At 33.5% G+C, this 13,539-nt stretch overlaps 1 protein-coding gene across 1 annotated transcript in view; it reads left to right on the top strand.

Annotated features, from left to right (window-relative positions):
* The window catches only part of LOC111044175, an 87,908-nt gene that overhangs the window by 14,872 nt on the left and 59,497 nt on the right, over nt 1-13,539 (top strand). Inside the window, exon 2 of the mRNA XM_039422925.1 lies at nt 5,201-5,378. Within this exon, the coding sequence (XP_039278859.1) occupies nt 5,201-5,378 (178 nt within the window). The remainder of the gene's footprint in view (nt 1-5,200; nt 5,379-13,539) is intronic.

Here is a 13,539-nt window from a genome sequence, read left to right as displayed (position 1 = left end):
ACTGAATCATCAGCTTTCATGAAGTTCACAGTGAAGTAGGTATTGTTAGTACTGCATTTCGAACTCATAATAGTAATGTGTGATATTAATCTAACTACAATGTTGATGTTGATTTTAAGAAATTGTAAAGAAATAATAATTTCCCCAAGTCCATTGACGCAACCCCAACCCCTAAATTTGTAAAAAAATCAGCTTTTAATCCCTCTCTCTATGAATTGGTAACCCAAAAATTGTCATCGTCGTCATTAGTCATATTAAACACTCCTGACCTTTTTTGTTTTTGTGACCCCCAAGATATAGTTTTGAACTTAGAACCCCCCTTCCCAACAACAAGAATTATGTCAAGGGCACAGCTTGCGTCCAAAACCCCACCACCCCTTGTAAGCACCCCTGATGAATCGATGAATGGAAGACGGAGATTGATGGGGGTTTTTTTGACAAATTATCAAAACAAAGCTGAGTAAATTAGGATACTTAAACCCAAAGCTAGTAGACAGAAACTATTACTTAAACTATATTACTCTCTAAAATAAAAAAACTCTGTCTACCGTACTAACTAAACTCTGTCTACTAACGTTGACTTAAACCTATATGTAATTCCCATTTTCATTAAGATTTCGGTTCATGTGACCAATTGTGAAGTGGTCACGCCAATTTATCATGACAAATAACTAAGTAGTTGATGCTCACACACCTTGTAGTCGAAAACCATGAAATGGAACCTACTGTTTATTACAATCGCATATTATCTATTCTTCCAACAATGGCTTTATCGTATGCTTTTAGTTTGTGGAAAAGATTTCAGATGATCCAGAACTGGAAAGAAGCTTTTGTTTCAGGATATCAAATTGTGGCATGTTATATTTTTGAAACCATGTGTCTGGTATGGTATATCAATAATAAACTGAAGAATTTAAGACTTTTGGAGTATAGAACTAAATAACACTTTCAATGAGAATATAGAATGCGATGAGTGATGAAGCATCAAGGTACAGAAAGTCTGTGAAGCTCGTTTTATATCACACTATTTCAAATCTGATTTAAAATCGTTCATTTAAGATTTAAAATGAGAAGTGAGGTGTATGAAGATTGAATAAAGCAACAACATAACGTCACTGAGAATCCGAAGAGGAAAGAATAAACCTACAAACGCTAGAAATGATGAAGGCAGTGGCAGTTATCAAAAATGTATAGTCAGACAAATATTAATTTGGAAAATTGACTATTCGACAACGTCCTTAATCTTCATTCAAATCCCGACAGATTTTGTGTTATTATGACTTGAGCATTATCATGACAGGAAAAGTAATCACTGTGGCATATAGCCTGTACAAAAAGTAGAGAATTTCAAGAATTGATATCCCAAAATTAGTGATGTCATGACATTTTTATTTTTTGACCTACTCATGCATCTTTATTTCCAGTTGATGAATAAACACATTCTCCTAAAGCATTGCTTGCAAGGTCAATTGAAGGTAATGCTATTTAACGAGCTTGCAAGCTCCTCGTAAAAAAGTAGCCTATTATCGTCATCTATTCCTAAACTGGACACATTAATATATATGTGCATAAGCGAATTGAAGGCTGATGTACCTATCTTCTCTCTTGTCTAGTGAGTCTTTCAATATACATTTATGATATACCTGCATTTGCGAATTATTACGGCGTGGCCGTAGTCGAGTGGATCAGATATTATTATTATGCGAATTATTAAGGCTTTGAATATTCTCTCTATCTTCTACTGAATCCATTATAAATAAATTAATACATAAGTGAATATACGAATTATTGAAAACATTAATGAAGAATCTTCTCTCTAGTTTCTTGTGAGCTCACCATTGCTTCAGCCATTGATCCATTGATTGCTTCGGAGTTCATGCAGAATAAGTTACAATTTTTTAACTATTCTGTGAAACTCTATTTCTTGAAGATGGGAACAGAAAAGTTGGTATTTTTCATACTTTTCTGTGACCAATAGCACAGATCTAACCTGTTTCTATGCTAATAGTTATATGAAAGGGATTTAATAAAATTGACTAGGCTACCTGAGAGACACTGTAGGTATTCTACATCCATATCGTACATTTATTATAATTAGACCGTCAAATCTTTGCAAAATGAATATAGCCTCTAATATTTCAATTATAATTTATTCAACTGTTCATCAGTGAATTTGTTTAACAAATTTTGTCAATTTGAGAAAATACTTCTCTGTATGATACAATTATTGTAATCTGGCGATTGAACTAAGATAATTGAGATTTTTCACAATACAGCTCCTTAGTTATTCTGATCAATAAAAGACTCACCAAATATTCACTTCATTCCTGAATTTGTGACACATAAAAATTGGAATGTTAGTCATATTAAACAATTTCGAATTCATAAATTGAAAAATGTTGTATGATATTGAAAGATGTGTGTTTGTAAGATATCCTAAGGAAGTTGGGTAAGAGACAGAAAGAGAGAGAGAGAGAGAGAGTGAGTGAGAGAGAGAAAGAGAGAAGCGAGACCTTTGAATTGGTTACACATATTCTAACCGTTCCAGTTAGTGGCAAGATATTGTGAGTATGTTGAATTTGTTCAAACTTATTTTTGGATCCCACATGAGTGAGAACTCAACAGTCAGAAAGAGAAAAAGAAAATTGACAACGATCCGTGTCTTCTACCATATTGAATCCAGAGTAAATATTTCCCCTCAGGAAACAATAAATTTGACGCACTATTTTCGTGTAGGCCTAGATTCTCCCATAGACACTCAATGATGTTTGGTGTATTTTCAAATTCAAGGGCTTTGCCATTACATGCATATTTTACACTTAATGTCTGTTCACACCAAGCTATTTTATAAAACACTTATTGACATGGGCTTCTTTCAAATGAATAAAACAAAATAAATTTTAAAGTTTTTTAAAGAATAAAGGGTGCTATAAGATTTATTTTGTTTTATCAAGCTACTTTACTCTGCAGAACAACAGAGCACAGATATCTGAGCGTCCGCAAAGTTTGTGTTCACACCAAAAAACATCTAATTCGTTTCAAGTCTTATTCGATCTGTATGCAATAAAAAAGGTTGAGAAGATTGAAATAAGAAATTGATCATTTCTAGTTTGTTGCAGTTTATTTTTCATTCCAAAAACTATTGAAAGCTCTTTTGATAACAAAATGGGAATAGTTTCATTCTTTTAAACTTATTTCGTCATAAAACAAGAATAAAATTTTATCCAAATGAGTAGCCTACCTGCAAAGTTAGTAGACAGTTTCTGTCTACTAACGTTGGCCTACCTGTATATTACATTTTGAGAACCTGTCAATATTATTGAGAGTCTCCCAAAGTTTTGTATCGAAAGCATTACATTTGAAAGAGTTGCAAGAGAGTGAATAATGCATTTTTCATAGATATTCAATTACAGTCGACTCTCGATAATACGAATTTGAAGGGACCAGAAAAAACTTCGAGCTATCGAGTGTTCCATATTATTGAATGCTTGTATTATAGAGACCTAACTGTATTGGATCGAGTTGTATCATATGTTGAACGTTTCGATTTTCAAAAAGATGATGCTGAATGATATTCACTAAACTCGTGATGTGTTTGCAAATTATGATAGGGCAAAAATCTCATCTACATATAAATCAATTATCTGATTTAATATTATAGTTTTATCAAAGAAGACTCATAATAGAAAACTTGAAAGCTGCATCACAATTGTACAATAAAAGCTTGAGTACCTAATAATTTCTGCATCAGTGACCAGAACATCTCTTTGCTTCAAGCCTTTTATTTTCTAAAGAAACCTCAGAATTATCCAATCCTCAATTCGAAATTGTCAATAAATCCAATATTATTACAATAATGAATTTGCCTTTCCTATATGAGATGATGATGACTCCAGATTTTATAGTCTGTTCATCGGAAGGAAAGACAAATCATAAAGTTTGCGCTTGTTTAAGTGAGAATAAATGACTCATATCGGCTATTTTTATGGTTATTTTATACTTATTATAAACCTATTATAACCTAACTATTTCAATTTTTATGACTGATATTAGTCATCATTTTTATAGCCTACTGACACTAGAGCAATCTCCCTTCCATGAGCAGACTATAAAACTGTCGCACTTTTGTTACGGTAGCTCGGAAGTTTTCCATGGTCGAATAGTTCCCCAGTGTATGTGGAAAATTGGCGAACCGCGAGTCAAATTCGTGACGAACTTGGTCTTCAATCTGGATTAAAAAGTTTGTTCGGTTCGTCCGCCAGGGCGATATATTCTATCTATATATATTCAATATATTTTCATCCCACAGAGCAGCTGCGAACTTTGTCACACTCATCTCTAGACCCCGAAAGACACTAGTATAGTATAAGTATAAGTTTTAAGGGCCGAAAGATACTAAAGTAACGAACGGTTGTTTGCTCTCCCCACTACAGTGTGTGGGCAAATCCTACACGAACTATTGGTTCTCCGAACCAAGTTGGCCGATCCCTAGTGTATGGGGCCCTTAAAACTTATACTAAGGGCCTTAACATTTATACTAAGGGGTAAGGGCCCCATACACTAGGGAATTTGGATCGGCCAACTTGGTTCGGAGGAGCAAGTTGGTGTAGGATTTGCCCACACACTGTAGTGGAGAGAGCGAACAACCGTTCGCTACTTTAGTGTTTTTCGGCCCTTAAAACTTATACTTATACTATACTATTAGCCCTTAAAACTTATACTGAGGGCCCCATACACTAGGGAACTTGGATCGGCCAACTTGGTTCGGGGAACCAAGTTCGTGTAGGATTTGTCCACACACTGTAGTGGGGAGAGCGAACAACCGTTACTTCAGTGTCTTTCGGGGTCTAGAGATGAGTATTTCAAAGTTTTCAGCTGCTGTGGGAAGAAAATATATTGAATTTATATAGATAGAATATATCGCCCTAGCAGACGAACCGAACAAAGTTTTTAATCCAGATTGAAGACCAAGTTCGTCACGAATTTGGTTCCCGGTTCGCCAATTTTCCACATACACTGGGGAACTTGGTTCGCAAGAACCAAGTTCTCCGATCCAAGTGTATCCCTAGTGTATGGTGCCCTTTAGATCCGATGGTGATTCTGAAAGAATAATTGATTTAATAGCCTATAGTCTAATATGTTTTTCACCAACTATTGGTTGTTTTGATCTCTTATTTTGACATAATTTGTTGTTTTTCAGCATGGTGTGGGAGTTGAGTTTGTTCGCGTATTGGGCGAAACTCAGTCTCCTTCTCTGAGCAACGTGTTCTGTGAATGTGCTCCAAACGAAGATGTGGTGAGTGAGCCAACACTCAAATTTATAAAACTTTTACAATCAACATCATTTTCATTTTTAACTACTACAATGTTGAAAAATTAACCAGATTACTAGATCATCTACATATTCTTATAATAATATAGATAAGTACGTAGATTTAACTAACTGTAGGCCTATAAAAAATGTTACACAATGTACTTGCATAATTATTACATTTATTAGAAGATTTACATATCTGTAATCTTTCATCATTCCATCAAAGTATAGCCGATATAAATATATTACAGATGTACTTGCAGATTTTATTGACCGAGCGAAGTGAGGTCTAAGATTCAAGTCAACGGTTTGGCATTTCTCTTAATGTTTAAATGTTTGAATTTAAATGTTAAGTATTGAATGTTTAAATGTTTATATGTTGCGCATTTACGGCGAAACGCGGTAATAGATTTTCATGAAATTTGACAGGTATGCTCCTTTTTTAATTGCGCGACGACGTATATACAAGGTTTTTGGAAATTTTGCATTTCAAGGATAATATAAAAGGAAGAAGGAGCCTCCTTCATACGCCAATATTAGAGTAAAAATCAGACTATAGAATTATTCATCATAAATCAGCTGACAAGTGATTACACAGATGTGTGGAGAAGCCAGTCTATTGCTGTATTTCCATAAGGTCTATAGTTTCAATCAGGTACTGGTGGATGAGAATACTGCGTGAGGTCTACTGTTCACAGAACTACTAGTTACATTGATTAGTAGATTAACATATCTGTGATCTTCCATCATTGCGAAGTTTTTAGTTCAAAAGTTTCTAGTTTCATTCAAATTTTTTAAATAATAAGTTAGACTACTGTTTTAGATTTTCATCAGTGTGAAGTTTTTATAGTTCAAAACTTTCTAGTTTCATTCAAAATTTTAAATATTTGATAAGTTACTGTTCTAGATTTGCGTAAATTGTATTTTGAAAAGTGAAAGTGACATAACCAACATTTTGATTTGGACATTATAGTATAAATTGGAAATGGGACAGTTTTGAGCATGAGCCTTTTGTGCCTTTCCTCATGTTAAGTACTTGTACACAATGTGATAAATAAATACAAAAATAAATTGCATTAAAGTATGTTAATTATTTTTCAACTTCTTCAATTCAAGTTTTATCTAATGGCATCACTTACATAACAAATTCCGTTACACAGTTAATATTACAGATCACTCATATTCTTCCATCATATTAAATTATGTTAATTATTCCGACTTACTAATCTCTTTGAAAAAAGATGTAGGCTTACTTGATTGCCTTCAAAATTCACACAGAAATATTGGACTTTCATGAAATTCTCCTCGAATAAAACCAATTGATTATTATTGCATCATGCACATCTAAAGGAGCATACAGATTTTTGCGCCGCGAACATGAGCAATCCACTTTTAATCAGCTGATGCCAAGCTTTTTATAACTCTGTATCTTACCGTTTCTGTAAAAATACAGATATAGTCAGCTGATTAAAAGTGAATACTTTAGGTGCGTACAGATATACGCGCCGCGAACATGAGCATTCACTTTTAATCAGCTGATGCCAAGCTTTTTATAACTGTATCTTACCGTTTCTGTAAAAATACAGATATAGTCAGCTGATTAAAAGTGAATACTTTAAGGTGCGTACAGATATACGCGCCGCGAACATGAGCAATTCACTTTTAATCAGCTGATGCCAAGCTTTTTATAACTGTATCTTACCGTTTCTGTAAAAATACAGATATAGACAGCTGATTAAAAGTGAATTGCTCATGATCGCGGCGCGTATAGGCTATCTGTACGCACCTTAAAGTATTTTCTCCAATCTGAGAAATCCTGATGTATTGCATCATGCATTTTTCTTATCTAAAATACTTTTTCTAATATATGAGATGCACTGTTAGAGCAAATACGTCATCACAGTCCATTATCGTAGTCATTCATTTTGAGGTTGTTTACGTTATTGATTTAAGAGTATTTCTCAGATAGTATAGAGTCCCAAAATGCCCTACTTCCACCACAGCATAGTCTGAGTATAGTAGTTTCAAGCTAAGAAAAATAATTGTTATCTTTTGTTTAATTTCTACTAAACATTGTGAATAAAATCCCTGATTAATCATTAGTAATTCATCATCACTCCGCTATCATCATCCCAACAAATCCAAGAACTGCATGAATATCCTCATTGTTGATTGCTTTATAATCTTCTTCAACCAATTTGTTAGATATTTGCAGTAAGATATTTTCAAATAACATTGATCGCTCTGATAATCATCATCATTGAAGTCTACTTCACTTTCTTGGTGTTTTGGTAAAATATCGGGGCACCGAACTTCGCTCGTCATTTTTATTTCTTGATAAACAGAACACAATTTTTCTTTAAAATGATCGTGTTTATATTTTACAGCTGGCTATGCGTCAGCTTATGAATTTCGGGGATGAGATATTTTGATTTTTCACAGACGCACTCGCCCACTCACTTTTTTATCATCCACAGACGACGAAAGTCTCAGCTGTTTTTCCAAGGATGAATTATCCTTTTAATGTCGTTCAGCGAGTTTTCTCAGGGATGAGACCTAGTTCTATCGACTTTTTATATCATAAACCAACTATTTTCCAAATTTCGTGAAAATCGTTTGAGCCGTTTTCGAAAACCGTTGGACATAAATAACCATAAATAAATATAAATAACCAAATATAAAAATATATACAGAAATTGCTCGCTTAATATAGTGCATTATTCATTGTAGTGTACTACATAAATTATTGGAAATTAACGTATTATTTTGATGGAATTTTACCCATTCTTATAGACAGACCTACGACTCCTTTATTTAGAAAGAGCATCAATTTCCTTGATTGAACAAGAATATTATGGAGCTCCTGCAATTTTCCCAGAGATGAGACTCATGTCACTTGATGGGGCTTATAAATAATCCATGGTATAAATTTGAAAAAAAACGTTAGAGCCGTATTTGAGAAAACCGTGAAAAACATGGTTTTTTAGTCATAATCCGCCATTTTTCTCAAGAATATTACGGAGCTCCTGCAAATTTTCCAGAAATGAGACTCATGTAAGTTGATAGGGCTTATAAATAGCTATCCATGGTATAAATTTGAAAAAAATCGTTAGAGCCGTATTCGAGAAAACCGTGAAAAACATGTTTTTTTAGTCATAATCCGCCATTTTTCTCAAGAATATTACGGAGCTCCTGCAATTTTCCCAGAAATGAGACTCATGTAAGTTGATAGGGCTTATAAATAGCTATCCATGGTAAAATTTGAAAAAAAATCGTTAGAGCCGTATTCGAGAAAACCGTGAAAAACATGGTTTTTTAGTCATAATCCGCCATTTTTCTCAAGAATATTACGGAGCTCCTGCAATTTTCCCAGAAATGAGACTCATGTAAGTTGATAGGGCTTATAAATAGCTATCCATAGTATGAATTTGAAGAAAATCGTCAAAGCCGTTTTCATGAAAACCGTGTTTTTTTAGTCAGTATCCGCCATTTTGTCCGCCATCTTGAATTTAATCTTGTTGAATTTCTTGTTGTCGGATCCTCATGGTATAAGGAAGGACCTTTAGTTTAAAATTTCAAGTCAATCGGGTAAATAGGAATGGAGTTATCGTGTTCACAGACATATACACATACACACACACACACACACACACACACACACACACACACACACACACACACACACACACAAAATCATGTTTTTGGACTTAGGGGACCTTGAAACGTATAGAAAACTTGAAATTAGGGTACCTTAATTTTTTTTTGGAAAGCAATACTTTCCTTACCTATGGTAATAGGGCAAGGAAAGTAAAAATATATACAGAAATTGCTCGCTTAATATAATAGGACATGCACTATATTCATTGTAGTCTACTTCATAAATAATTGAAAATTAACGTATTATTTTGCCGGAATGATTTTCTACCCATTCTTATAGGCCTACGATTCCTTCATTCAGAAAGAGCATCCATTTCCTTGATTAAAAAAACACGGAACTCGCGCGGAGAAGGTCAATATAGGTCATTTCAGGCGGGCATTTTCATTGAAGGAGGGAGAGACTACCCTTTTCGTAATGCAGCATTGTTGTTGTTGCTTTTGATAGTGAAGTGGACGCGTGGCTTGGGATGAATGGCTTAGCGAGGGCCTTGGGCGCCCAGTGTGGAAATATTGATCGAGGGGGGTGCAACACGAGTGAAAAGGGGCTGATGCGTAGGGGCTGCTGGTGATGAAATCGGCAAGAATGGAGTCCATTTTTCTATTCTCCAGTGATGCATTTCGTTTTCACAATTCATGCTCTAGTTAGGTTTCAATTGTTTAATGCACCCCTGATGATATTTCAATCTCTATTATAGTAATAGGGCTCAATCTTTATTATAGTAATAGGGCTCAATCTTTATTGACCGAGTGAAGTGAGGTCTAAGATTCAAGTCAACGGTTTGGCATTTCTCTTTATGTTAAATTGTTTATATGTTGCGCAGTTACGGCGAAACGCGGTAATAGAATCAAATTCATTTATTGCCAAAAAGAAAACAAACAATAATTCACTCATACACATACATACACGAGAAAAAATGAAAATAAATTGTTCATAATATAATATTACACATACATGCATATACATGAGAGCAGAAAACCCCAATTATAAAATTTCTAGGCATCACCAGCAAAAAGAAAAATTTTTGCCCGCTGGTGAGAGTTGCTGGATAGACTTTCATGAAATTTGACAGGTATGTTCCTTTTTGAATTGCGCGTCGACCTATATACAAGGTTTTTGAAAATTTTGCATTCCAAGGATAATATAAAAGGAAAAAGGAGCCTCCCTCATACGCCAATATTAGAGTAAAAATCAGACTATAGAATTATTCATCATAAATCAGCTGTCGAGTGGATTATAAATTGCATGCAATGACGAATGGTAACGGGACGAATGATGAATTGCATGCATGCCAGTATGAACTCCGGCTGTCCTGTTGCCAGTATGATTGTCTTGAAGGAGATTAGCTTTTGATGTTAGCATTTCTGATACACTAACCACAAAAGCCATTAGCCGTTTTCACACCGATAACTCGTCGACACGACATACAGACAGCATTTACTCTGATGGACAGTATAAGAGGAGGCTGCGGTTCATAACTGCGCGAGGTCTATTGTTCACCGAACTACTAGTTAAAGTAATGGGGTATAATTTGATGTCCCTAGTGATTTTTTGCTTCAATTAAGTTTGATAATGCTTTTGAGATATTTTGGAGTCCTTTTTCTGAGCTGGGTATTCTAGAGTTTAAACATTTGTTATGAGAACTGCTTTGATACAGAGTGGGGCAGTCAACCGGCACTATTTCAGCTATTTTAATGAAATTTAAAAACCTATTTTAAAGTTGAGTACACAATACAGAAAAATAAATAACCAATAGTAAGTCTTGCAGATTATGACTGATTCGTTAACTTATTCATAGCCTACATTTATGAATATAATTTTACTGAATCTCTTCTGGATAATATTATAAATATAATATGCATAATCTAATCATAGAGTTCTAATCAGCGCTGTTTCATAAAATCTTCTTCGTTTGATTCTTTATTGATATTGTATTGGAACCTATTGTAGTTATATTGAATTGGATCGTCAAGAACCAACATAAGTTCTATATTATTCATTAAAAAAGTCCAAGATATGACATTCTCAATCATTTTAAGATTGGGTCTAGATTACTTGTATTATGAGACTAGATGTGACATCAACTATGATAAGAGATAGACAATATAGAAATATCTAATAACGTGTCATTAACCGAGCTGAACGTAAAAAGTGGACAGCTTCAAATAGCTCATAAAACATTCGAAATTACAGTTTTCTCACAATTATTATTTTTTGTTTTCACGGTCACATCCTATCATGAAATGAAGGTATTAGTTATTTTCATACTAGATATATATTGCTGACAGCTTTCTCAGAATTTCTTCAATATTCACGGGAAAACTTACAATCCTCATTCCAATTTATTTTAAAATTTTAATCATATTGAAGAGTAAAGAATTAATTCGCATTCACTTGATGGAATTAGTTTCTCGACTCCTTCATTTTATCCTCAACAATTGAAGTACTGTATTGATGAAACTGCATTTGCAATAAATTAATAATCATGAGAATGTACTTCTATTCAAATTCTGTAAGACTGTAACGCCACTGATAACGATCATAATAATTTATTTACAAACGTTGATAGTTCATAGACCGTGGCTTCTCTGCATTCATTCAGAAACCAAATTCAATGTGGAGAAGTTGCAAACATCCATGAATTCGTGTTTCTATTTATACAGTATTTATAAAAAATCTTGAATTAGAATATATAAAGGTTCTAGTTCATATATTCTCCATCCAATTCTAATACAGCCAGAGATCGCAACTGAAATCTTGGAGGCTGAATTCTATAATTATTATAGAATTCAGTTGCGATCTCTGATCTCTGACTGTATTAGAATTGGATGGATTGTTGGAGAATATATGAACCTGAACCTTTATATTCTAATTCAAGATTTTTTTATTAATAGAAACACGAATTCATGGATGTTTGCAACTTCTCCACATTGAATTTGGTTTCTGAATGAATGCAGAGAAGCCACGGTCTATGAACTATCAACGTTTGTAAATAAATTAGAAAGTATTATCTGTTACTGCAGTTGCGTGTGAAGAAAGCCAATTGAATGCCGCACTAGCGAATATACTAATTGCTTGAGACGTTGACGTTTTTCAGCTTTTCGGCTAATAAGTGAAATCAACATTCACAGCTCCTTCATTTGCATTGTCTTTCTCGCCAGGAGGCTTCCATAATTTTTTACATTTTTACATAATGTAAATTATGCTGACAAATTTTATAGCTCATTCTTCAATTCATTTCCATAGTATCTATATTTTATAATAATAATATATCAACTTTTTAAAATGCCGTAATAATATATACAATGAGAACAAAACACAAATATAGAGTAAAAACACTTATAAATTTTCTTTCTTTCTTGTAGACTATATTTTATAGAAGTAGACCTATATTATAGTTATAGGCCTATAGATATCTATCAATCATTTTTAATAGAGATACCATAGGATTCTCATGACAACCTGTTCTTGAGCTTTTCATAATTATACGGTTAATATGAGTTTAATAAATGAGTTTTATTGGAATTTGTTTAAGATCTGCGGATTCTCAATTCAAGAAAAAGCATATTGTAAAAGTTTAGTCAATAAAAGACCATTATCCTAAGCTTATCAAGTGAGCATTTTATTTTAAATTCATTTCATTTTATTTTATAGTAAGATCTGCGGATTCTCAATTCAAGAAAAAGCATATTGTAAAAGTTTAGTCAATAAAAGACCATTATCCTAAGCTTATCAAGTGAGCATTTTATTTTAAATTAAGTTATAAAACAATTTTTTAATATGTAGTTAGTAAAAGTCGTTAGGAATTCTACCATATTCTTGAAATATTTCAAGGTCATGAATGTAGTATACTGGGAAACTATCAGTTAGTTTACAACCGAACACCGCACAAAAATAGTATTAAATTCTCAATGTGAAACACTATGTTTCAGTACATAATAGATGGTTTGTGATTCAGAAGCTTACCATGCAGAACGTAATGATTTTCAAAGATTTCTGCATCATTGATCTCAGTTCAAATTCAATAATATTCATTCTAACTGGAATGATGACCAGCAGCATTTCAAGTTCATTAATATTCAACCGGTTGGGTAATAAATTGAGATAGCAGTTCCAATTCGGTTTTCAACTCTGATAGAAATGAAATGTCATCAAACAACTCCCAATGCCTTCTTGAAGGTGATTTTCCGCAGGAACAAAACGTTCTGCAACAATAATTAGATGGCATTGAAATTAAAGTTTTTCAATTGAAATTTCTAGTCGGTTGATTGGATCAATGAAATAAAAGATTTTCATAAAATCACTTGAAAATGGCATGAAACATGTTGTGATAAAATAATTCGAAAAAGGGTACTGAGATTTGTATTTATATTTATATTACAAGTAGCCCTAAATAGAAAGGGGACAAAAGGTTTTCACTTTTGTACCGTTTGTTTTACAGATGAATGATGATCATTTTTAATCTGTTGGTGTGAATTACAAAGTACATGTGAATTACCCCCTCCCACCAAGCTCATGGACGCAACCTTCCTAAATTTAGAAAATAATTCGACCACCTCCCATAAATTTG

This window comes from Nilaparvata lugens, chromosome 3 (assembly GCF_014356525.2).
Source record: "Nilaparvata lugens isolate BPH chromosome 3, ASM1435652v1, whole genome shotgun sequence".
NCBI classification, from domain to species: Eukaryota; Metazoa; Arthropoda; class Insecta; order Hemiptera; family Delphacidae; genus Nilaparvata; species Nilaparvata lugens.
The sequence above is the reverse complement of the archived record's forward strand: the minus strand, read 5'-3'. Positions and strand labels throughout refer to the sequence as shown.